General features: G+C 34.4%; 1 protein-coding gene across 4 annotated transcripts in view; it reads left to right on the forward strand.

Annotated features, from left to right (window-relative positions):
- Positions 1-27,636, forward strand: part of LNPK (lunapark, ER junction formation factor) — an 80,900-nt gene that overhangs the window by 22,563 nt on the left and 30,701 nt on the right. For all 4 annotated transcript variants that reach the window (XR_005838340.1, XM_040643576.1, XM_040643589.1 and 1 more), the window contains exons 5-8: positions 6,018-6,076; positions 14,134-14,174; positions 20,744-20,827; positions 20,910-20,961. Coding sequence is in view for 3 of the 4 variants with exons in the window: in XM_040643576.1 (XP_040499510.1) it covers positions 6,018-6,076; positions 14,134-14,174; positions 20,744-20,827; positions 20,910-20,961 (236 nt within the window). In the remaining variant the exon portion in view is untranslated. The remainder of the gene's footprint in view (positions 1-6,017; positions 6,077-14,133; positions 14,175-20,743; positions 20,828-20,909; positions 20,962-27,636) is intronic.

Raw genomic sequence — 27,636 nt, forward strand, 5'->3', positions numbered from 1 at the left:
TCAGTAGGTTTGTAGTGGAGAGATAATATGAGAGTTTCCTGTTGTAGGATCCTTGAGGGTTCTGAGCAGTATGTCTAACTTCTCCTCTCCCTTCCCTTGATAAAGCCAATGCTCAGTGTCTTTTTTTAAAGTGCTTAGGTAGTTGTCTGAGTCATAAAAATGAATCACCACAACATAAAAAGCATGTTTTGGTTATCTATTGCTATAATAAGTTGCCCCAGAACTTAGTACCTTAAAACAACAAGTGTTTATTATCTCTCACAGTTTCTGAGGGGCAGGAATGTGGGAGCAACTTAGTTGGGTGGTTCTAGCTCAGGGCCTTTATTCATATATAAATTGCAGTTATGCTGTTGGCTGGAGCTACAATTACCTCAAGGCTTAACTAAGGCTGGAGAGTTTACTTCCAGGCTCACACTTGTAGTTGTTGGCAGGCCTCATCTCTTCACTGGCTCTTTGCCACAGACCTCGTTTTTTGCCACATGGGCCTTTCCGTAGAGTTCCCTGAATGTCCTCATATCATAACAGCTGGCTTCTCTTAGAAGAGAGAAAGATGGTGAGTGGGAGAGGAGGCCTAACACGGAAGCTGCAGTCCTTTATAACCTAATCTTGAAGTGATGTACTATTACTTCTGCCATATTCTATTGGTTACACAGACCAACACTGGTAAAGAGAGGACTACACAAAGGTGTAAGTACCAGGAGACAGGGTTCACTGGTGACTACCTTGCAAGTGAACTACCAAGTATAGTAATGATATATTGTAGAGTGAAGAACTGACAAATTCAGATACGATGTCTCTTTCTTTTTTTCTCCCTTCCTCCCTTCCTTCCTTCCTTCCTTCCTTCCTTCCTTCCTTCCTTCCTTCCTTTCAGAGAGATTGAGAAAGTGCACCTGCAAGGAGGGGGGCTGAAGGGCCAGAGGGAAAGAAAGAATCTTTTTCTGTTTTTTAAAAAAAATTTTTTTAAATAATTCATTTAAATTCAATTTAGTTAACATATATATTACTAGTTTCAAGGGTAGAATTTAGTGATTCATTAGTTGCATATAATAACCATTGCTCTTTACATCAAGTGCCCTCCTTAATATCCCCAGTTACCCCATCCCCCCTCTTGCCTCCCCTCCAGCAACCCTCATTTGTTTCCTAGAATTAAGAGTCTCTTATGGTTTGCCTCCCTCTCTGTTTTCATCTTATTTTATTTTCCCTTCCCTTCCGTATGATCATCTGTTTTGTTTCTTAAATTCTACCTATGAGTGAAATCATATGGTATTTGTCTTTCTCTGACTGACTTATTTCGCCTAGCATAATACCCTCTAGCTCCATCCACGTCATTGCAAATGGCAAGAGTTCATTCTTTTTGATGGCTGAATAATATTCCATTATATAAATACACACCACATCTTCTCTATCCATTCATCTGTTGATGGACATCTGGGCTCTTTCTATAGTTTGGCTATTGTGGATATTGCTGCTATAAACATTAGGGTGCATGTGCCCCTTTGGATCACTATTTTTGTATCCTTTGGATAAATACCTAATAGTGCAATTGCTGGGTGGTAGGGTAGTTCTATTCTTAACTTTTTGAGAAACCTCTATACTGTTTTCCAGAGTGGCTGTACCATTTTGCATTTCCACCAACAGTGTAGGAGGGGTTCCCCTTTCTCCACATCCTTGCCAGCATCTGTTGTTTCCTGAGTTGTTAATTTTAGCCATTCTAACCAGTGTTAGGTGGTAGCTGATTGTGGTTTTGACGTGTATGTCCCTGATGCTGAGTGATTTTGAGCATTTTTTCATGTGTCTGTTGGTCATTTGTATGTCTTCTTTGAAGAAATGTCTGTTCATGTCTTTTGCCCATTTCTTGACTGGTTTTTTTGTTTTTTTTGGTGTTGAGTTTCATAAGTTCTTTATATATTTTTGATACCAGCGCTTTATCTGATAAGACTTTGCAGGTATCTTCTCCCATTCTGTCCGTTGCCTTTTGATTTTGTTGACTTTTTCCTTTGTTGTGCAAAAGACTTTTATCTTGATGAAGTCCTGATAGTTTATTTTTGCCTTTGTTTACCTTCCCTTTGGAGACGGTCTAGCAAGAAGTTGCTGGGGCTGAGGTCACAGAAGTTGGTGCCTGTGTTCTCCTCTGGGATTTTGATGGATTCCTGTCTCATATATAGGTCTTTCATCCATTTTGAGTTTATTTTTGTGTATGGTCTAAGAAAGTGGTCCAGTTTCCTTCTTCTGCATGTGGCTGTCCAATTTTCCCAACACCATTTGTTGAAGAGACTGTCTTCTTTCCTGCTTTGCCAAAGATTAGTTGACCATAGAGTTGAGGGTCCATTTCTGGGTTTTCTGTTCTGTTGCAATGATCTATGTGTCTGTTTTTATGCTAGTACCATACTGTCTTGATGATTACAGCTTTGTAACACAGCTTAAAGTTCAGAATTGTGATGCCTCCAGCTTTGGTTTTCTTTTTCAGCATCCTTCTGGCTACTTGAAATCTTTTCTGGTTCCATACACATTTTAGGATTGTTTGTCCCAGCTCTGTGAAAAATACTGATGGTATTTTGATAGGGATTGCATTGAATGTGTAGATTGCTTTGGGTAGCATAGACATTTTAACAATATTTGTTCTTCTAATCCATGAGCATGGAATATTTTTCCATTTCTTTGTGTCTCCCTCAATTTCTTTCATAAGTGTTTTATAGTTTTCAGAGCAGAGATCCTTTACCTCTTTGGTTAGGTTTATTCCTAGATATCTTAATGGTTTTTGGTACAGTTGTAAATGGGATCAATTCCTTGATTTCTCTTTTTCTGTTTCATTGTTAGTATATAGAAATGCAACTGACTTATGTGAATTGATTTTATATCCTGCAACTTTGCTGAATTCCTGTATCAGTTCTAGCAATTTTTGGGTGAAGTCTTTTGGGTTTTCTACATAGAGTATCATATCATCTGCGAAGAGTGAAAATGTGACTGCTTTGCCAATTTGGATGCCTTTGTATTTCTTTTTGTTGTCTGATTGCTGAGGCTAGGATTTCCAGTACTATGTTAAACAACAGTGGTGAGAGTGGACATTCCTGTTGTGTTCCTAACCTTATGGGAATAGCTCTCAGTTTTTCCCCGTTAAAGATGATATTTGCTGTGTGTGTTTTGTATATGGCTTTTATGATATTGAGGTATGTTCCCTCCATTCCTACATGGCAGAGAGTTACCAAGAAAAGATGCTGTATTTTGTCAAATGCTTTTTCTGCATCTATTGAGAAGATCATATGGTTCTTGTCCTTTTATTAATGTGGTTTATCACACTGAGGATGTTGAACCACCCCTGCAGCCCAGGAGTAAATCCCACTTGGTTGTGGTATATAATCCTTTTAATGTACTGTTGGATCCTATTAGCTGGTATCTTGTGAGAATTTTGCATCCATGTTCATTAGGGGTATTGGTCTGTAATTCTCCTTTTCAGTGGGGTCTTTGTCTGGTTTTGGGATTGAGGTAATGCTGGCCTCATAGAATGAGTTTGGAAGTTGTCCTTCCATTTCTATTTTTTGGAACAGTTTCAGAAGAATAGGTATTAGTTCTTCTTTAAATGTTTGGTAGAATTCCCCTGGGAAGCCATCTGGTCCTGGACTCTTGTTTGTTGGGAAATTTTTTTTACTAATTCAGTTTCTTTGCTGGTTATGGGTCTGTTCAGGTTTTCTATTTTTTCTTGTCTCAGTTTTGGTAGTTTATATGTTTCTAGGAATTTATACTTTTCTTCCAGATTGCCTAATTTATTGGCATATAATTGCTCATAATATTCTCTTATAATTGTTTGTATTTCTTCCATGTTGGTTGTGATCTCTCCTCTTTCATTCATGATTTTATTTGTTTGGGTCCTTTCTCTTTTCTTTTTGGTAAGTCTGGCTAGGGGTTTATTGATCTTATTAATTCTTCCAAAGAACCAGCTCTTAGTTTCATTGATCTGTTCTACTGTTTTTTTTTTTTTTTCTGTTCTGTATCATTGATTTCTGCTCTAATCTTTATTATTTCTCTTCTCCTGCTGGATTTAGGCTTTATTTGATGTTCTTTCTCCAGTTCCTTTAGGTATAAGGTTAGGTTGTGTATTTGAGACTTTTCTTGTTTCTTGAGGAAAGACTGTATTGCTATATACTTCCCTCTTAGGACCACCTTTGCTGCATCCCAAAGGTTTTGAACTGTTGTGTTTTCATTTTCATTTGTTTCCATGAATTTTTAAAATTCTTCTTTAATTTCCTTGTTGACCCATTCATTCTTCAGTAGGATATTATTTAACCTCCATGTATTTGTGGTCCTTCCAAATTTTTTCCTGTGGTTCAAGTTTTATAGCATTGTGGTCTGAAAATATGTGTGATATGATCTCAGATTTTTGGACTGGTTGAGACCTGATTTGTGACCCAGCATGTGATCTGTTTTCGAGAATGTTCCCTGTACACTTGAGAAGAATGTGTATTCTGCTGCTTTAGGATGAAATGATCTGAATGTATTGTGAAGTCCATCTGGTCCAGTGTGTCAGTCAAAGCCCTTGTTTCCTTGTTGATTTTCTGCTTAGATGATCTGTCCATTGCTGTGAGTGGGGAGTTGAAGTCCCCTGCTATTATTGTATTATAATCAATGAGTTTCTTTAATTTTGTTATTTATTTTGTTATTAATATATATTTATATATTTGGCTGCTCCCAGGTTAGGAGCATAAATGTTTATAATTGTTAGATCTTCTTGTTGGATAGACCCTTTTTTATATAATAAATATAATCATCTCTTATTACAGTCTTTGTTTTAAAATATAGTTTGTGTGATGTAAGGATGGCTACTCCAGCTTTCTTTTGATGTCCAGTAACATGATAAATGGCTCTGCCTCACTTTAAATCTGGAGATGTCTGGGTCTGCAATGAGTCTCTTGTAAGCAATATTTTGATGGATCTTGTTATTTTATTCATTCTGATACCCTGTGTCTTTTGATTGGAGCATTTAGTCCATTTACATTCAGGGTAATTACTGAAAGATATGAATTTAGTGCCATTGTATTACTGTAAAGTCGCTGCTCCTGTGGATTGTCTGTGTTCCTTTCTAGTCTTTGTTACTTTTGGGCTCTCTGTCCGCCCAAAGGATCCCCTTTAATATTTCTTGCAGGCCTGGTATAGTGTTTACAAATTCATTTAGTTTTTGTTTGTCCTGGAGGGAGAGAATCTTTAGCAGGTTCCACACCCAGCACAGAGCTGACCCAGGGCTTGGTCATCTCATGACCCTGAGATCATGACCTGAGCTGAAATCAAGAGTTGGATGCTTAACCAACTGTGCCACCTAGGCACCCCTACAATGTATTGCTTTTATAAAATTATAAATAATGTTTGTATACATTCTGCCATGTTATTTGGAAAAAGAGATATTTTGCTATATTTACATTGAATTTAAGAGATGACCTTGACAAATTTGTGATTAAGATCATTCTTTGATTTATTTTTAATATCATTTGATGTTTTACTAATGTAAGGCCCAAAGAATTCTCCTCATAAAATCTTTGAAAGATGGTGTTTAGTTAATTTTACTTATCAAGTACTTATTTGAAGGTAAGTTTTTTTTCTTCTAGATAGCTTATTTTATTTAGTAGAGAAGATCCTTCCAATGTTAAATAATAGGAAAGTAGTAGCAAGTTACTTACTTAGTAAGAGGGGATTCTATAATTTGTTTTTTGGGGGGGTTTCATAGACTCCTTACAGAATGATGAACACAGTGGTCTCTCCAGAGAAATACACTTATGCACACAGAGGCAATTTCATAATTCTAGGGGACCCTCAGAAGGTCTGTGGATTTTAGATTGAGAACTCCTTTGAAAGCAGATGAAGACCTCTGATGTCCCTGAAAGAAAGGAGTACTTGCTGATTTTCAAAATATATAGGGAAGCACTGTACTGAACTCTAACTGGAAATGTATATTTGTTTTCATTTTATATGGCTTCTAATTCGTTTATCCTAATGATGGTTTTTCTTTCTGAATTTTGCTTCCTCTGTAGCATCTGGAGCATAAGAACAGTGCTTATTTTCTTCTTTTCCAAGAGAACAGAAAGAAATAGTAAGTTTAATTTCTAAGTTTTTATAAATACATTTTAAAAAACACCTTCTTATAGTGCATTGGTTTGTAACTGAATGGCAGGTTATGAAATGGTGTATTCAAATGACAGTCTTCTAAGTGTTGAAGGGTTGTTTACTATCAAGCATTTTGAATAATCAAGAGGATTCTCCTTTTCATTTGTGTTATTTTTGTCTTGTTCATTTAGAATTGTTTTACACAAAATAATTCATTTCATTAATTTGTGTCTGAAATTGAGAGAAATTATTTGTTAATCTTTATACAAAACTTATTATAGGGTAGAATATAGTTAGATATCTTTTGCTTTGTTCTATTAATTGTACCATTTTCTTTAACCTCACAGCTCCTAGCTTTTGTTTTTATGGAAATATGCAAATTATGATAATATTTCCTTCTGTATTATGTGTTTGTACAGATTTTAAAGATTTTCAGGTCTTAGAAGTCGGAGTTATAATTAAACGAAGATATAAATTTCATTTAAATGAACTTTATATGTGACTTCTTTTTTCTTTTCTTGTTTTAACTTTTTATTGTGGGAAATTTCATATACAAAATTATATATACAAAACTAGGGTGAATAGTATAATAAATCCTCATATATCTATCACACAACGTAAACAGTCATCATCAACTCATGGTCAATCTTGTTTATTTTATTTTTTTAAAGATTTTATTTGTTTATTTGAGATAGAGAGAGAGAATGAGTGAGAGAGCAGGAGCAGGGGAGGAGAGGGAGAAGCAGGCTCCCCACTGAGCAGGGAGCCTGATGCGGGGCTCAGTCCCGGCACCCTGGGATTACAACCTGAGCCGAAGGCAGCCGCTTAACCGACTGAGCCACTTGGGCGCCCCAGTCTTGTTTAATTTTTAATTCCACCTACTTATCTACCTACTGTATTGTTCTGAAGTATATCCCAGTTACATCTATCCATGACAGGCTTTAAAAAAATACATATATAATGCATTATCATTAGTGTAATGCAATACATTATCATATCTGAAAAAGAATTCTTTTTTTTTTTTTTAATAATGATTTTTTATTATATTATGTTAGTCACCATACAGTACATCCCCGGTTTCCGATGTAAGGCTCGATGATTCATTAGTTGTTCTTTTTTTTTTTTTAATGATTTTTTATTATATTATGTTAGTCACCATACAGTACATCCCCGGTTTCCGATGTAAGGCTCGATGATTCATTAGTTGTGTATAACACCCAGTGCACCATGCAATACGTGCCCTCCTTACTACCCATCACCCATCTAGCGCATTCCCCCACCCCCCTCCCCTCTGAAGTCCTCAGTTTGTTTCTCATAGTCCATAGTCTCTCATGTTTCATTCCCCCTTCTGATTACCCCCCCTTTCTTTATCCCTTTCTTCCCCTACTGATCATTCTAGTTCTTATGTTCCATAGATGAGAGAAATCATATGATAGTTGTCTTTCTCTGCTTGACTTATTTCACTAAGCATTATCTCCTCCAGTGCCGTCCATGTTGTAGCAAATGTTGAGAACTTGTTCTTTCTGATTGCTGAGTAATATTCCATTGTATATATTTTAACGTCATAAAGTATTAAATGTATTTTGTTTGTTTGATTCAAGATCCAAATAAGGTTCATACAGATATATGACTTTCAAACTGCCCCCCTGACTTATGACTTTTCTTCAACCTGCTTTAGGCTCACTGGGCTAGCCCAGTGACTATTCCTTACAGATGCCCTTGATTCTTTTGCTCCCCTTTTCCATCCTACTTGTCTGGCAAAAACTGTACTTCCTTTAAATACTATTATATGCTTAATCTGTGACAGGCAAAACTCCATCCTGGTTAAAAACTTTTATAAGCTTGATCTATCCCTGCATCGGAAAAGCTAAATTTATTTGAGGAAAATCATACAGCATACTGACCAGACTTATTTTATTTTTTTAAAAGATTATTTACTTATGTATTTGAGAGAGAGACCATGAGTGGGTTGGGAAGGTGGAGGATCAGAGGGAGAGGGAAAGCAGACTCCCTGCTGAGCAGGGAGCCTGACGTGGGGCTTGATTCCATGACCCTGGGATCATGACCTGAGCCAAAGGCAGATGCTTAACTGACTGAGCCACCCAGTTGCCCCTGACCAGACTTATTTTAAGTCTATGATTGTAAATATTAAATGTATACCCAGTACTGCTATACAGTCCTATTTCATAGTTCCCAAGAAAATTCACTTTTTTCTCTTTGAGAGTATTTTTGAGATTGTATTTCTCTTCAAATAACTAATACCTGCCTTCTTGCAAATAAACAAAAACCAAACCAAAATAAAACCAACCAATCAACCAACCAAATAAAAATGCAAAATTCGCAAACAAGCAAAACCCCACAAAAATCTACCTGGCCACTCTCATGTGATAGTCTCATTTTATGGAGAAAATAGATATAAACAGATGAGAGCTACCTCCACCAGCAAATATATCAAGTTAGCTTCATCTGTTACTCATCCTTCAATGGTAGTCTGAAAGACTAACCTTGATTCTGTCTATGGCTAAGCCCTCCATTTATGCTTTGGATTCTGGATAGTCTGGCCATCTCAAGAACTTTGTTCTTGCAGTTTTCTCTTCCTGCAGTTATCCTCTTTTGTATTAGCTATTTCAATTGGATTGTCTCTATTGGTGTATAATTTTGCTTCCATATAATCAGCTAGGGGGAAAACCCTATCCTGACTTCATATTCCCTTTAATCTACCATGCATTTCTCTCTCCCTTTCGAAGTCCTATCATCTTTACCTCCACAATTATTTTGGACCTGACCACTTTTAACCTGCTTTATTACTACTACTGTTCTAATTCAGGTGATCTTCATCTCCTACTTGTACTAGGAGTGGCTTCCTAACTGGTCTATTTTTAAGGTATAAATTAGTTGTGTCTTTTCTGCTTCAAATTCTCTAATGGCTTCCCATGGCTGGCAGCCAGAGTAAATCTGAACTCTTCACCTCTACTTTCTGGCTTATGCCCATTCTCTAACTTCATCTCTTTCTACTCTTCTTTTTTCACTTTTGCTCCAGCCACATTGGCTATCTTTTTGTCCTACAGATAAGTCTTAATTCTCTGAACCTCGGTTTCCTAATTTGTAAAGTGGAAACATGTATTATCATCATTGTAAACATGAAATATTGGTTTAAGAATGATTATTAGGAGTATTAAGTGAAAGTATATGCCAAAGTATGTAAAAATTGCCAAGTGTTAGTATACATGTGGGCTGATGGTACTGATTTTTCTTTTCCATTCCTTATTCTTTTTTTATTTTTCTTGTCTTTTTAATTTTTCTTGTCTTATTTAATGGGTTAGGGCTCAGTATAATAGTGAGTTGAAGTGGGAATAGCAGATTCCTTGTCTAGTTTCTGATTCTCAGTGGAAAAGCTTTTAATTTTTACCATTATGAATGATGTTTGCTATGGTTTTAAAAAATATTGATACTTACTATCATATTAAGGAAATTAAGCTTATGGTGTTGTTTCCAGTGATACTTGGTAATATGGTAGATGCCAGGAGGACAGGAAGAAGTTTAAAATAAATATGCTCTCTGACTTCATGGAACTAACAAAATAGTAGAAAATTTAAGAAAACTTATTTTAAAAGAGTGCTTGGAAACACTTTTCTAAGGAAATTAAATTATGAATCTTTTAACTTACAAATAGGCATACCAGGACATGGTTATTATATAAAGGGGTTGCTTTAAAAATTTATTTCAGGGATCCTTTTATTTCAAAAAATTTACTAATTCATTTGAATAGGTATTACATGTACACTTAAAATAGACTTCAGAAAAGGTTATCTTACAGTCCTACATATATATATATATATATATATATATATATATATATACACACACACATACACACACACACACACACACACACACAGCATAAAGTCAGGTGTACTATATATGTATTAAAGTCTTAAGCTATTGATTGTGTCCTTTGCTTTTTGTTCTCTATTAGTTTTATTTCCTTTGTTTTATACCTTGGACCTAGTATAGATTAAGGGTTGGCAAACTATAACCTGTGGGCAAGTCCTGCCCACCACCTTGTACAGGTCATGATTTAAGAATGATTTTCAGGGGAGCCTGGGTGGCTCGGTTGGTTAAGCGTCTGCCTTTGGCTCAGGGTTCTGGGGTTGAGCCCCGCATCAGCCTCCCTCCTCCTTAGGGAGTCTGCTTCTCCCTCTACTCCTCCTGCTTGTGCTCTCTTTCTCTATCAAATAAGTAAATAAAACCTTAAGAGAAAAGACTGATTTTTACATTCTTAAATCATTGAAAAAATTCAAAAGAATATTTTGTGATATTACATTTATATGAAATTCAAATTCCTGTTTTTATTGGTGCAAAATGCTGCCCATTCATTTAAATATTGTCTGTAGCTGCTTTCATCTTACAGTGGCAGAGTTAAGTAGTTGTGACAGACTGTATGTCGTGCTCTCAACACTTCAGACTGTTGCAGGATGTACAACAAATCACACTGACAAAATTATAACTTGACATGTCATGTGCCATATGTATTGTGACAATTTTATTTTTTTAATTACCAATGCATACTCAACACGTAAAAACAACAAAAGAAGAAAAGATTGGACTTTGAATGTTGCATTTTTAGGGCACAGTGGACTGTGGATTATTTTGTTATCAAAATGCAAAGCATTGTGTTTATTATTCAGTGACATTATAGCTGTGCTAAAGGATACAAATATACATTGACATTACCGTACTAAGTACTCATGATAGTCCCAATTCACAGAAAAGCAATGGCCAGAAAAATTAGAACATTTAAATGGAATATCTCATCACAGCTGTATTTCTTCGTAAAAATAAAAAGTGAAAATGGAGCTTCAACCAAATAAGTTTCTAAGTGACATATTAGTGAAGCAGAGAAAGCCATTTATTTATCAATAGTGACTTAATTAAATTGTGTTTGCTGAAAAAATGTGTTCAGAGAAGGTATACTTGCTTAATTAGTAAGTAGCCTTTTGGCAAGAACAATTGCTTGAAGAACTGAGAATATTGGAAGCCAGATAGTCAATTTAAAAATGTGGCAAATGATTTCAAGTGTGATCTTCCTTGGCTCTGGTACTGCTCAATTGTAGTTTATTTGAGGAATCAATACTGAGCTTGAAGTTATTGAATTAACTTCTATGTAAAGTCTGTGTAAAACAACTCCAGGACAGAATATTTTCAAAGTTGAAAAAACACCAATTCAGTACAATCTGAAGTGGAATCTGCTAAGGAGTATTATAAATATTGTTGGTAAAATATTTCCAAAGAACATATCCAGATGGCCAACAGACACATGAAAAGTTGCTCAACATCACCAATCATCAGGGAAATGCAAATCAAAACTACAGTGAGATATTACCTTATACCTGTTAGAAAGGCTAAAATCAAAAAGATAAGAAACAAGTTTCGGTGAGGATATAGGAGAAAAGGAACCCTGGTGTACTGTTGGTGGAAAATTGCTACAGCCACGGTGGAGATTAGTTTGGAGGCTTCTCAAAATATTAAAAATAGAAATATCATATGATCCAGTAATTCAACTATTGGGTATTTACCCAGAAAAAAATGAAAACACCAACTCAAAAAGATATATGCACCCCTATGTTTATTGCAGCACTGTTTACAACAACCACAGAAGTAACTGAAGTGTCCATCAATAGACAAATGGATAAGGAAAAATGTGATGTGTATATAAATATATACATGTACAATGGAATATTACACAGCAAGAAAAAAGATGATTTGAGACAACATGGGTAGAGTTACAGGATAGTATGCTAAGTAAAATAAGTCAGACTGAGAAAGACAAATAATGTATGATTCCATTCATAAATGGAATCTAAAAAAATGAATAAACAAAAAGCATAATCAGACCTGTAAATACAGAGAATAAAGTGATGATTGCCAGAAGAGAGGGGAGTGGGAGATTGAGCAAAACGGGTAAAGGGGAGAGGGAGATATAGGCATTGAGTTATGGAGTGAATAGGTCATGGGAATAAAAGGCACAGCATATAAGGAATACAGTCAGTGATATTGTAATAGTGATGTAATAAGACAGATGGTAGCTATACTTGTGAACACAGCATAATGTTTAAACTTGTTAAATCACTAAGTTGTATACCTGAAACTAATGTAGCATTGTGTGTCAACTATACTAAAAAAACATAGGAAGCAGAAAAAGGCTTATTTGGATTAATTAGAAACTTGTGAAACTGTAAGGTGTTTAAATTTTGTGGTTGTTCATGGTGTTATGTGACAGTGGGTACTTTGCCGAGCATATTTGAATCTACCATGTGTTATTAAATTAGTAGTGTCAATGGGGAGCTTCATTTACTCTCATGAACTTAATCATTATCAGTTACGTGAACTTTAATCAGAAATAGAAGCTGTCTATCTTAACCTGCCCAGCCCCACAGCAGTTTGATGGCTCAGCAGTGGTAAAGTTTTATTGTGATATTTTGAGCTCAGGGCCTAGAGTGTAATATTTCTGCATGAAAAGAATCACCTTCAACCACTGTGATTGAATGCTGACTGGCTTTGGAAAATTAGCTTTTGCTGCAGAGTTGATAATGGTTCTTAATGAATTCAACCTAAGATTGCAAGACATAACAATCCTTATGTGCAAAACCTATACGGCTATAAAGTCATTTAGAAAACAAATATCATTGTAATGACACAAAGTGATTTTTTAAAAAGACAGCAAAAAGTTAAAACAAGAAGCAAGATCTCCATTCCCCCCGAAATTTGCAGCAAGTATGTGATTTAAGCTCAAACGATAGTTCCAGCGGTGTTTTTCACACTTGATCTTATCCAAAAGAGAAGTGATCCAGCAGTGATTTTTAGACTTCATGAAGTGCAAAGGAAATTTCCATATTTCAAAATCCATTTAACTGTACAATTGAGGGCCTTCCAGTTATCTTCAATTGAAAGTGATTAATTTGCAATGTAATGATAAGAAAAGGCAAATATCAATAGAAGAATTAAAGAATTCTGTAAGTGCCTTCCAAACGATGAATATACTCAATTAAAATCATGTGCTTGTGGATTGATTTCAGTATTTAGCAGTACCTATATGTGTGAAAAAACATTTTCAAAAATCAAATGTGTAAAACCTCATGATAGATCAACATTAGCATATTAATATTTGCAGTTTTGATGACAGGGAACACTAACTCTGAACCTAATTTAAGTGAAATGTTGTCTCCTCACCCAAAAGAAAATAATTCTGTTCTTTTCGTTGATAGGCCTATGTTACGAAAAACCTGAACTCAATTATTATTGTATTTGAATTTTATCAATAAAGATTTGTGGAAAGCTGTTTAAAAATACTGATTTTTTTTTTGCTTTTAAATATTTTTTGCTTTAAAAATACTGATTCGATTTTGCCTTTTGGCCCATAATGCCTAAAATATTTACTGTCTGGCCCTTTATAGAAAAAATTTGCTGACTTCTGGATTAAGGGATAAATGTTTGGTTGGTCTTATCTAACTATAGATGATTATTCTCTTTAAAGATGTTAGCAGACTTTTTTTTCCCCTTTAGTAGTAAGTCTGCTAACACATTAAAAACTAAAATATTTTGAAAAATTATAGTAAAATCTTTGTATAAGTTTGTGTTTGGATTTTTACATAAATAATATATTTTGATTTGGGTATTCAGATGTTTGCTACCCCAGAACTTTAATGAAGAAATAATAATTTTATTTATAAATTTAATTAAAAATTAAGAATAATTACTTAAATTTTATTTGATAATATGTTTAGGTCTTTTTAATTTTTGAAAGGTGTTTTATTCTATATAAAGTCATTTTTCCCTATTTAGCTTTGTAATATATAGGCAATAATATGAGATATATATATATAAAAAGATTGAAATAATTTTTATCTGTACACATCAGTGAGAAATTCTAAAATAAGAAAGTTTTCTTGTGGTTGCTTAATATATATCACTTGGCATACTGTTTTTAAGATATCCAAGTATCTTAATAGCTGATTTAGCTTTGATTTATATCTTGTTTTCTAGATGAAGCATTGGATGATTTAAAATCCCAGAAGAAAAAAATAGTAAGTTACTGATTTAAAATTAATTTATATAAAACAAATACATTAAGAACTGAATAAATAATGTTTATCTCTTGTAAGTAGTGACTATTCAAGTAACGAGTATGCTTTTAGATAGCATTTTAATGATGAAGCTAAATTATGAATATTTTTGCTAGTTAATAATGATTGACAGGAAAAAGTTATGTGGACTTTTTTTTACATCTAAGAATCTATGCAGTTTGAAGCTGAGAAGCGGGTAACTGAATCATATTGGAGGATTAAATGAGGCAGAGGGGTAAAAAGGTGGGTATCCAGATTGATTATTGGGGTCAAAATAGGATCAATTATCTACGGATGTCACTTCTTGGGTTTTCTGGACACAATAAGGCTACGTAAGGCTAGGAGAGAGGGAATCAAGAAAATTGGTTGTAAAAGTCAAATTTAATATGAAAAAGGGGAAAGAAAGAATTTTTTTTCTTTCAGTTTCTATCAGCAGCTCTGATCACCTGGGTATCTCTTGTGGGGCCAGTTAGATGCATCCTTCAGATGTTTGGAAAGGGGGCCAAGCATAAGAGAAGAAGGGCCCTAGATATTTAGAGGGTGATATATCATACTCTCTAATAAGTAAATTGAACTTGGTATTTGACTTGAATTTATATATGCTTTTTTAAATAATTATTTTTGAAGTATGAAAATGATAATTGATAGCAATGGCATGTTATGTAGGAACTTAATGAAATTTAATCAAATGCATATGATCAATGTATTTTAGTGTAACATGTATGAACATGTTACAATTATGTATGAAACTAATAAAAATTATGAAGGTTAAGATTAATGTAAAAATTGTTCTTGGTGGGCACCTGGATGGCTTGGTCGGTACAGCATGCAACTCTTGATCTTGGGGTTGTGTTCAATCCCCACAGTGGGCCTAGAGCTTGCTTAAAAAATTGTTTTGTGAATTGGTTGTAAAAGACACTGGTCTTAAGGGTTTAAGTGCTTGCAAAATAAAGGAACTTTAATTCTGAAAGGATTTATTTGTTTGAGCTTCTTCAGTGTTCTGTAAATTATTTATCAACATTGCATTGGCATTTTTAATGGTCTTGAAACATAGAAATATTCCCTTATATCTTACAATATTTCTTGCATTCCATGCATTATGTAACAGCTGGAAATTCAAAGTGAGGAAATACTGATGGTTCTCAGTAATATAGAAGTTGTGATATGATTGGTTTGGTTTGCTGATGTGATAAAAAGAAGAGCTGATAGAGGTGATCAGAGTCAAGCCCCACTTGTACCAAAGTGGAGAAATTTTTATTAAAGTAGAAAATACAAGGAGGAAGACAAAGAAAAAAGAAAAATAAAGAAGAAAATAAAAAAAAAATTAAGCGAAGAGACGCTGACCCAATATCAGTGCTATCACATGACCAGAAAGCAGAATCTTAGAGAACAAGTAATTGGGCAAAAACTTAATAGAGTAACAGAGCAGATTTGGAAAACTCTGAAAAGACAAGCCAAGTTATTTACTTCTTCTTTAATAGCCCTTGAAGGAATCACAACATAAAGCTGCTTCATCTAGGTCTCACAGTTGGAAACTTTAGTTCATGGGTCAACAGTTGTCTGTATCTAAATGGTTCAAGAGGCATCAAAATTGCTTTAGTATGTCATATTTCTTGCAGTATGATTAAAGAAAAATAAGTTGGCTGCTCCAACTCATTTTATTAATAGGGAACACAATTTGCATTGACTTGACTGTTGTTGGTTATGACTGTTGCTACTGGGAACTAGTCCCTGGCCTTTATTGCTCAAGCCCTTAACAGAGCTGCTTTGTTTGAGTTGCTTTACACTTTGTTTAGAACAATAAGTGTTAGGGGTGAGTTAGTAAGGAGCATGGTGCTTGCTGATCATTGTGCTGATAACGAGAGAAAAAGAAGGGGCACTTCTTCTGAACAAAAGCTAAATGTAATAAAAACTGATCTTGTTCATAGATGTTTAAGTTTAAACTCTACATTTTTTAGCTTTAAAAATACTTTTATTTTGAAATGCCTGTAGGAAAATAACTATGAGTCTAAAATTATCCAACGCCCATCCCTCCTCTTTCAATAACAAAATGAATACAAATTATATTTACTACTTGACATTTTATTAAAGGCGGTTTCCTTAGGGATGCGTCTCTTTATTCTGAATAGGTTTGTAATATAATTTGTAATTTGTTTAAGTGTAATTTGTAAGAATAAACATGAATTATCAATTGATTAAAAGGTTACTTAGGAAAATTAGTATCTTGACAGTGTTTTAAATCTAAGAACTTAATGTAAGTATTTACTTATTAAAATAAAGCTAAGAATTAATCTTAAATTATCTAAAAAACTCCCAAGTCTAGATGTGTACATTTTGCTGCTCAAAAAAGCATTCAGCTTTTTTAGAAAAAATTACTGTTTAATAGATTAATCCCTTTGCATCCATGAGCATTCCATCAAAACAGTTCAAAATCAGGATCCATCAGAACACGAGTTGAAATTTAAGTGGGTTCATGAAAATGCTGTACTTTTCCAAGAATAGTATTTCTTCTTCTTCTTTTTTTTTTTTTTAGATTTTATTTATTTCAGAGAGAGAGAGTGCGTGGGCACACAATGTGGGGGGTAGGGGAGGTGGGAGATGAGTGGAGGGGGAGGGAGAGGGAAGGGAAGGGGAGAGAATCTCCAGCAGGCTCCAGAGGCAGGGCTGGATTTTGTGACCCTGAGATCACATGACCTGAGCAGAAACCAAGAGTCGACCTACTGAGCCCAACCGACTGAGGCACCCAGCCACCCCTCAAGAATAGTATTTCTGTGTGGTAATTCCTTTCTGGCATTTCTCAGGAAATTTATGTTTTTCTGAATCCTGAGAAAAATCAGTTGAGAAATTAGGAACATGGAAGGAAGTGTTATAATTCTCTGAGTATTATAGCCTAACAATTAACTACAAATGTTACTGGTTCAAAGGAATCCACTAATGCCAATGGAAAGAAAGAGCAAGAAACACTGACATGCTGAGCTATAGGTTAATGTGGACATTTGTGCAAACAGGACAGGAGCATGTAGTAGAGAAGTCTTACAATCTAATTAATCAGTCAGTCTTGCTTTTGTGGCCATATTATGTTTTATGGGCCCTGTCTCTTGTTAATAGTGAGCTATTCTTGCAAATAAGTAATAATAAGCTTATACATATGGCATATTTTATGTACAATCCTGTGAATGACATTCCGTGAAATAAATTTTAGAAGCAAAAGAAGTCCTTAAATTAGCAAGTTCAGCATGTAATTCTGCGTAGGGCTGTTGACCTCACTAGAAGTTTCAAATGTTGTATTTTTATATTACCTAACAATGTTTGCTGCCACTTTCCAGTATTTGAATATTCACTGTAGGCTAGCTATAGGTCTTTGTAAATTTATAGTAGAAGAAATGCAGAGAGAAAAGATGTGACTTATTGTGGAATACTCCTTTGTGAAATCAGAAAATGACGTAAAATCTGAACTAGTAAAAACAATATTGATTTCAGCAGTATAACCCAAATCAGGGTAAACAGACGGTATTTTCATCATTATAAAAAGGTGAGTTTAAATAATGCAACATGTACCCTAATGCTCTGAGTTAAAGATGCTTTGGGGCTCACTTCTAATAATTTGAGCAGTCAATATATAACAAAAGAAAATTTTCTACATCTAGAATATTTGCCATAAAGCAAAGATAAAGAATATTGGATAGAGCAATTGATGCTTTGTGTGTTTTAAAATTATATTTCAAGCATGATAATTTAAATATTAAATATTTATAGGATTACCTTTTAAAATTAAAATTTTTTTCTCAGATTGGTTTGTTAATCTTCCCTTCTTTTAGTGTTGTCTATGATGAAATGTCTGTATCAAGTAGAAATAATTTTTACATGTTACTGAAATATATAATGTTGTCAAAATATTGGTTCATAATAAACTGTTTATCTTCTTTTTTAAATAAAAAGCTCTGAAACTTTTAGTATAATTTATCACAGAACAACAATTCACTCGTTATTCATTCTGTTTAATCATTCGAATGGTAACGAATATCATTACTATTTAAAATTTTTAAAAATATTATGAAAAACAGGGGCGCCTGGGTGGCACAGTGGTTGAGCGTCTGCCATCGGCTCAGGGCGTGATCCCGGCATTATGGGATCGAGCCCCATGTCAGGCTCCTCCGCTATGAGCCTGCTTCTTCCTCTCCCACTCCCCCTGCTTGTGTTCCCTCTCTCGCTGGCTGTCTCTGTCCTTGTCGAATAAATAAATAAAATCTTAAAAAAAAAAATAAATAAAAATATTATGAAAAACAAAGCAACTTGTATTTTAGAGAAATCTGAGAATCTAATTTTTTATTCCTGAATGCTGGGATGAATATTTTGGGTGTTTGGAAACACTGTTGTTTTCAGACTGATTCTGCATAATTGGAGTATCATTGACGATTATGTGTTATTGTGTTAGGTACTGTTATAGACTCTTTCTGTTATTATTATATTTAAAGTGCCTAACAGTGCTATGAAGAAAATATTAGTGTAATGCTTTACAAAAAGAGACACCGAGGCCAGTGACATTGCTCAAAGTCTTTCTAGGTAATTAAGAATGGAGATATGCTCTGAACCCAGATTTTTTCTGACTTCAGAGTTTAAAGTTTGTTTTTTACACTGATCAGAATGTCTCTACTTAAAACAAGTTATTAACATAAAATGTTGTATGGATACATGTGTTAATTAAGCTATTATGTGAAAAAGTTTTGTTAGAAGTGCTAAAGAAAAGGAGAATAGATTTACATCTTTTAGTGCTTTAAAAAATGACTGTATTGAAGATACTTTACATGAACATAGACATAAACATAAACATGAATATTTTCTGAATGATGTACCAGGTGTTGCAGTCATTTGATGAAGTGGCATTTTGGTTTTGAGTTTTGTGTTGTTTTAAAAATCACTGTGTTATCTAATCTTTTTAAGCCTAGCAATCATCTTTGTCTAGAACTGTGCTGTCCACATCAGTGGCCAAAAGCCCATGTATCTTTTAAATTTACATTGTTTAAAATGGAATGAAATTACAATTCTGAAATTCCTCAGTTGCACAAGCTTAGTGGTTACTAAGCACATCTGGTTTAGTGGTTACTGTATTGTGGAGGTATAAACCATTTCCATCATTATGTAAAGTTCTGTTGCCACCACATTGGTCTAAAACATCAAAAATTAATTTGTAGAGATCAGCAATTTAGTTCATTGATATTCCATGTAGATTCCATGAAGGCTATGTTGATTTAGGGATATATGATGTATCCTTTTTCTATCTTGACTCCCAGTTTTTCTCAAGTTTAAAGTGATACTGCAAACATTTCCTTTACATCAGAACATTAAATTTGCTTGTTTTGAGAATTTATAATTTTGAAATAATTAGGAAAATGTTTTAGTTTCACTAAACCAAGGTTAAATCATTCATCTAAGCACTTAGCTTCTTAAATGTTGATTGAGTTTTTAATGAGGAATCCATTAACTACTATTGGGTAGCATATTTTTAACTATATTTTTAACTTGGTAAATGTGCTCTGTTTTGTATTCTAAAATAAATGACCTTTGGAATAAATATGACATTTAATGAATCTAAGTGTCTATCAGTGGTCACTGAGAAGGAAAAGGTCCCATTCCAATTTTTACAAAGCATTTTCTTCTACACATTATCTATTTGTCATAATACAACTGTCTTGTATTAAAATTAAACTTTTTCTGATATTGGGCCATAACTGCTAAAATGATACTTTACTAGTTATTGCTTTTTAAATTAAACCCTGTATTAAGCCATAGAGTGACTTGAGTGTATTGTAAATAAAATGCTATAGTAATGAACCATTTTAATTACAGTCCCTAGTGTGAGTATAGAACTCAGTAAAATTTTTACTTAAATTCTTACTATGGTTTTTTTCCCTCTAAAGTTGTTTGAATCTAAGTAAAAAAGGGGGAGCTTCAGCTTTTAAAGTCATTTGAGCAAATTCCATGGCTGTTCTCCCAGTGAGTGAGTTTTCACTGCATTTGCAGCAAGCTAATTGCTTCTGCTAATAAATAATCTAAAATCGATGCTGACAGCAGCTAATTGGCACAGAGATTTTATTTTGTAAAGCTCTTGGCTAACGACCTTCTTTAAATTAATAGCATTAAGTGCTATGAGGAAATAAATCTGAGGAATTGCCTGTCACTTGCTTGTCATGTCTAATAACTTCCAATAATGATGGCTGATAGATTTTTGCACATTCCATTATTGAAGTTGGTGCATGTAATTATTCTCCTCATTATATGTAAACAATTAGCAGTATTTGGTATTTCCTTGCAGTAAAGCTGTTAAATACAAGTAACATATTAGAGTTTAGAAGCCATTTTAAAATCTGGATTTTAATTATTTGAATGTAGGAAGTCTTTGATGCTATCTGGATATATTATATGTTGTTTATTTTAAGCATTGTACTTGAACACTTTTGGAATAGGACTTATAAAAATAAGTCATGTGTATGTTTTGAAGTGTGGCAATTTATGGAAATTTTTGTTCGTAGCTTGAAGAAGTCATGGAAAAAGAAACTTATAAAACGGCTAAATTAATTCTTGAAAGGTTTGATCCAGACTCAAAGAAAGCAAAGGTAAGGCTGTTATATCACTGCTATTTTATTATAAATAGTGCATTGTAGTAGGTCACTGTAATAACATTATTGTAATTGACAGGAGTTTGAGCCGCCATCTGCTGGAGCAGCTGTAACTGCAAGACCTGGACAAGGTAAATAACTTTGTAGAAACTGCTGCTGCTGTTGGAAAGATCCATATTTATCCAAGTGAGTTCAAAAGTGTGATAGAGGTGTGTAAAAACTTATGTAGAATGCTTTTATGTTAATTTATATTTGGTAATATGGGTTATGACTTGGAGTGGATGGCAATAAGTTTATTTCATTTTGATTTTTCAGGAATATGTTGAAAAGTAAAGATGTTATCTGTTGAGATTAAATATATAATTGGTTTTAAGCTTTTGAAATTTAAATAATTTCACCAGTATTTTGTAAGTTTTTTTCCCCTTTCACATGAGAATCTCTTAGAATACCTTATGAAAATTCTTACAGGGACACTTCAGAGGCTCAGTTGGTTAAGCAACTGACTCTTGGTTTTGGCTCAGGTCATGATCTCAGGGTCCTGATACTGAGTCCTGCATCAGGCTCTGCACTCAGCATGGAGTCTGCTTATTTCTCTCTTCCTGTCCCTCTGCCTCTCCCCTCCATGCTCCCGCTCTCTCTTTCTCTCTCAAATAAATCTTTTAAAAAAAGAAAATTCTTACATTTTTATGATTTGTTTTTGAGGAATTTAATGAAGATTGTTGTCAAGCTTGAAGTTTCTTCTAAGAACACTTTTATTTAGGATAATAAGATAATTTAGAAATTTTGAATTTCTAATAATTTAGAAAAAATTGGAATTACTGCCATATAATAACATTAACTCTTTCTTTTTGAGGTTATATTACCAGATTATTAAGCCATTACTATTATATCATTAAATATTATGTAAAAGTTAAAAAGTCATTATTTTAAGTGGCTACATGAAGTAATTCTAACATGTGAAAAGATATTTTTGAGTTTGTATTGGCTTTCCTCTTTGTTCTCTTCTCTAGAATATAATAATATAGTTTATAAGGCTTTTATTGCAATATAGAATATATTATTTTTAAAAATTTAAACTTCTATTCCTGTTAATCATCAGAATTATAGCTTGGTTTATTTTATTTATTTATTTTTTTAAAGATTTTATTTATTTATTTGACAGAGAGAGACAGCCAGCAAGAGAGGGAACACAGGCAGGGGGAGTGGGAGAGGAAGAAACAGGCTCCTAGCGGAGGAGCCTGATGTGGGACTCGATCCCAGAACGCTGGGATCACGCCCTGAGCTGAAGGCAGATGCTTAACAACTGCGCCACCCAGGCGCCCCTTATAGCTTGGTTTATAATGTTAGGATGACATTTAGAACTTTGAGAAGTCAGTTCTTTATAAATGTTCACAAGGACCATGGGTACTAAATAAGCCATAATAGTTTTAGGTTTTCTAATTGGCAGGGCTATATGGGAAGAATCCCACCCACTCCCATTTTCTATGAGTAGGATTTGGTTTATAGAAATATGAGCCTGAAATTTTGATGCATGTAAAAGTTTACATATGATTAGAATAAATTAGATACTTGCTCTGAAACTCCTGCCTACATAATCCATTCAAATTTTTCTATAATTTATACTTTCTAGTAATTTTAAAAAGAGTGGTGTATCAGCCAGGGTTCTATAATTTTTACAGTCCCTTGTATAACTGGCACTAACTTTTCAAAAATATTTTTAAAATAACTTTAGGAAATATATTTTTTAAATGTGGTATTTTGCAGAAAGCTCTTGCTGTTACTTAAAATAATCTGTTCTTTTCTCTCGTAAAGAAAAGACATATGACCTCTTTACTGACATTCTTAAGTACTTATTAATATTTAGGCAACGTAATTTCCTTGAAAAATCTAAATTCATTTTTCCTTAGAAGCTTTGAAACCCAAATACATTTTTTCCTTCTGATATCATATTGTAGTTACAGAAAAACCATTGCTTGTCTCTGTGCTCTTGATTCCTGTGGCACTGCTTTTGGATATCCTTTTAGGGAGAATTAACCCTTAGCTATAATATAAATAAATTGTTTACTTAAAAGAACGTTTTAAATAATTCTTAAGTGCAAACACCATGGAGAATACAGAGAAGAATATAATATAGTTTCTGACCTTAAGCTTATAAGCTTTTTTTTTTTTCTTTAAAAAATATTTCTTCTGGAGTGTCCTGTTCTAGTATTACTAGTTCTTCCAGGTCTGTAGTAACTAATTGGTGTTCGGAATTTTTTCCTTATTTAAAAAAATTCTAAACTATATCTCAACTTCATTCTACTTTTTGAGAATTATAATTGAGTTTTCTTGTTTAATCTTTTCAGATCTCTTTTAGGTTCTTATCATTTTGTAGGTGACTTAGTCATACATTGTATTTATGTTTAAGTTCTGTGTTCCTGTGAATTTAGTCAAATATTAATGTCTTTGCTTGAACCATTGTTCATTCATTCTTTCCTTCCTTCCTTCCCCTCTTTCTCCTCTCTCCCTCTCTTTTCTTCCCTTTTTGTCTTTTACCTGTTTCTGAACTGGTGGGAAATAGAAAGGGGGGAAAAAGTATAAAATATATGTGTGTGTGTGTGTGTGTGTGTATGCATGTGTGTGTGTATAATATATAATGCAAGAGAGCTAGTAAAATAAGTACATATATATATTTTACTAGCACTCTTGCATGATTGCTGAACTAGAACTGTGATTCATGTATAGAAGATATCTTTTATTTTTTATTACTTAGTGTTAATGATATATATTATACTGAGATTGATTATAAAATTTGAGAATAATATTCTTCGATTTGCTTAGATTTAGCACTAAAAGGAGTGTGATATTTACTGAACACAATAGTAACCTGACCATCTCCTCCTTTTTAATAATCTTTTAGAATATTTTTAGATTTACAGAAAAATTGCAGAGGTAGTACAAAGAATTCCCATATACCCTTGTACCAAGTTTTCCCTATTAACATCTTACATCAACATAGTACATTTGTTAAAATTAATGAACCAATATTGATTCACTGTTATTAACTTAAAACCCATAGATTATTCGGATTTCCTTAGTTTTTTATCTCATGTCCCTTTTCTGTTTCAGGATCCCATCCAGGATACTGCATTACATTTAGTTGAAATGTCTTAGGCTTTTTTGGCTGTGCCAGTTTCTCAGACTCTCCTTGTTTTTCATGACCTTGATCTTAGAAAATAGTGTTATTATTTGATACGAAGGAATAAATGAACATAAAAGGCAGATAAATGTGTATGTATACATATTTACATTTAATAGAATGATATGGTACTTCGGTGTTTAGCATTTATTCTAGTTCTGTAGGAATCATAGACTGAGAGTTGGGAAGGCTTTGTCCTTAGTAGATTAAAAAGTAATGAAGTTTGGGGTGCCTGGGTGACTCTGTTAGTTAAGTGTCCAACTTTTGATCTCAGCTCAGGTCTTGGCCTCAGGGTCATGAGTTTAAGCTCTGTGTTGGGCTCCATGCTTCGTGTAGAGTCTACTTTAAAAAAAAAAAAGTAACAAAATTTGGATTTAATGAAAAAATGGTATTTGCCACTGTAATTTTCTTTTTCTTTTTTTTTTTTTTTTTAAGATTTTATTTATTTATTTGACAGAGATAGAGACAGCCAGTGAGAGAGGGAACACAAGCAGGGGGAGTGGGAGAGGAAGAAGTTGTCAGGGAAGGCCACATTGATAAATTGACCAAAGTTATGGAAGAAGTGAGGGAATGAGCCATGCAGATATCTGAAGGGAGAACATTGCAGACAGAGGAATCGGCAAGTGCAAAGGCTGAGTAGAGAGCATGCCCAGATTGCTGTGGAAATAACAAGACCAGTATGACTGCACTGGAATGAACAATGGGGAGACTAATAGGAGGGGCAGTAAGAGAGGAAAAAAAGGATCATGCCGTGTAGGGCCTTATGGAGTATAGACCATTGTAAGAATTTCAGTTTTCAATTACTTAAAAAAAATGGTTTTTGTTTTGAGCAGAGGATTGACGTGATCTAAATTATGTTTTAAAGGGAAGGTTACTCTGTTGAGTCTGTAAAGGGAACAAACGTAGAAGAAGGAAACTACTTGGGAACCTATTGTAGTAATCTAGGATAGCATTGATTTGGCTTGGACCTTGGTTCAGTAACAGTGGAGGTGGTTTAAGAAGTCAGGTTCTGTATATATTTTGAAGTTAGAACCCAAAAGATTTCCTGGTGGATTGGATATAGGGTGGGAGAAGGAGGAATCAGAGATAACTTAGGATTTTGGCCTGAGTAACTGGGAAGATAGAGTTGTCATTTACCAAGATGTTAGAAATTGCATGAGGAGCACTTTTTGGGGAAGGGGGGGATGTTTGAGATGATGTGGTGAAGAACAGGATTTGATTTTGGACATGTGCATTTGAGATGCCAGACATTCGAGTAGATATTTTAAGGAAATGATAGAATATAAGTCTGGCAAAGAGGAATTATCTGGCTTGGAGATATAAATCTGGGTATCATCAATATGTGGACTGTATTAAAACAATGAGACTGGATGAGATTACCAAGGATGTAAATGTGGAGAAAAAAGAGAAAAGGACCAAGGCTGCCGTGGAGCACTCTAACCTTAAGATGTTGGGAGTAATGAGGAGGAGCCATAAAGAGGAACTGAGAAGTGGTCAGTGAGAGCAAACCCTGGAGAATGTGGGGTCCTGGATGCTAACTAAAGAGAGTGTTTCAGGGTAGTGGTCACCTATGAGAAACATTGCCAATTAAGTTTAGAGTTCAGAATTGAATATTGATTTTAACAATGTTGAGGTCCATAGTGATCTTGAAAATAATGGTTTTGGTGGAGGAATGAGGGCAAGAGCCTGATTAGAGTGCGCTTAAGAAAATAGGGAGTAGAGAAGTTGGAGACAGAAGAGACTATTCTTTTGAATAAGAGGGAGTGGATGGGGAAGCATTATGTGTATGTGGATGAACTTGTTGTATGAAAGAAATAGCATGTTTGTATGCTACTGGGAATGGCCTAGAAGACCAGAAATAATTGATGATGGAGAGAATGGACACAATTGATGAGGAGGCAAGAAGGGGTGGGATTTGATGTACAAGTGTGGGAGTTAGGTTTGATGGGAGCATGCATAGTTCATCAGTAGTAAGGAGTGAAGACAGAGAACATGGGCAGATACAGGTAAGTGGTGGGAATTGTCTTTTCATTGTATCTGTATTCTTAATGAGAGTGAGAATGGGGAAGATGTTATTGGGGGCCTGAAGAGAATATATAAAATAAATCTCTAGGGGAGTGAGAGAGTAAATGGATTAGGAAAATGTGGGAATGCCAGGGGACACTGATGTCCACTTAAAGTTAACAGTCATGAATTTGGGGCACCTGGGTGCCTCAGTTGGTTAAGCATCCGATTCTTGGTGTCAGCTCAGGTGTTGAACTCAAGGTCATGAGTTCAAAGCCCATGTTGGGCTCCACGCCCAGTGTGGAGCCTACTTATAAAGAAAGAAAGAAAGAAGGAAGGAAGGAAGGGAAGAAAGAAAGAAAAAAAAAGTAAGTTAGTTGACAGTCAATGAATATAAAGCATGGTTGCACATGTTTTCCAGTTGTGTTTAGCTGTATGGGTACAGGTGTGGAGTAGGAAGAGAGTTGGTCTTAACCAGTGTTGGGGTTTTACCTAATGGATTAAATAAAGTGATAAAGGGGCAGGGGAGGTGAAATTATTCACAGGGGAGTGATTATAACAATGTATTAAGGAATCTAAGATCATCATGAGGGAAATAAGGACATGAGAGGAAATAAGGACATGATGGACAGTCAGAGGTGTTGGTATTATTAATATAGGGGTCTGCAAACTACAAGACCTGTTTTATACGGCTCTTGACCTTAGAATTGGTTTTACATTTTTAAAGCGTTCTAAAAAATAACAAAGAAGAATAAGAATATGCAAGAGAAACTGTATGTGGTCTGCAAGCCTAAAATATTTACTTTCTAACAGTGTAATTATTTAATAACTAATGGATCATAGATCCTCTTGGAGTTGAAAGAATAATAGAGGAATTAATCTGGAAAGGTAACTGTGGTTTCAGAGTGGGATGCTTGAACTTGAAAAGGGTGCAGTTATCATTAATGGCAAGGTTCTAGGATTAGTTTTTGACTATAAATCCTTAATAGACTCTCCTATATGTGTTTCAAAAAGGAGCTACATATGCACTCTTTTTTACCTTTATACATAACCCTGCATCTCTACTAATGAAATTAACAAGAGAAAAGTCAATTGTATTCTCCCACAGCTAAATTTGAAATCAATAAGTATTGCAGAAAAGTTTAATGGCTCTAGAAAATGGATTATAACTTAAGTAGGTTTTTAGAGTTTACTCACTTGTGTTCTGTGGCATATATAGAAGATTAAAGTAGAAATCACTAATCTTTTTTGATCTTGACAACAAAGGGAGTGATATTTCATATTTTGCTGTTTTTTGAGATGTACGTTTGATTTGGAAAATCTGGAAAACACTGGCAAAACAGTAAATTCACTTTTTTGTGTTCTTAAGTGTTGTATCTATAGTGTTACAGTTATCTATTGTGTGAACAAACCACCCCAAAACTTAGTGGCTTAGAACAACATTAATTTGTTTTGCTCATGAATTTGCAGTGTTGGCAAGGTTTGGCAGAGATCGCTCATCTCTGCCTCACATCTCCTGGTGTTACCTGATTGGGCCTGGAAGATATACTACCAAGATGTCTTATACACATGGCTAACAAGTTGGTGCTGGCACTCAGTTTTTCTCCACATAGACTTCTCTTAT

Source organism: Ursus maritimus, unplaced genomic scaffold (genome assembly GCF_017311325.1).
Source record: "Ursus maritimus isolate PB19 unplaced genomic scaffold, ASM1731132v1 scaffold_1, whole genome shotgun sequence".
Taxonomy (NCBI): Eukaryota; Metazoa; Chordata; class Mammalia; order Carnivora; family Ursidae; genus Ursus; species Ursus maritimus.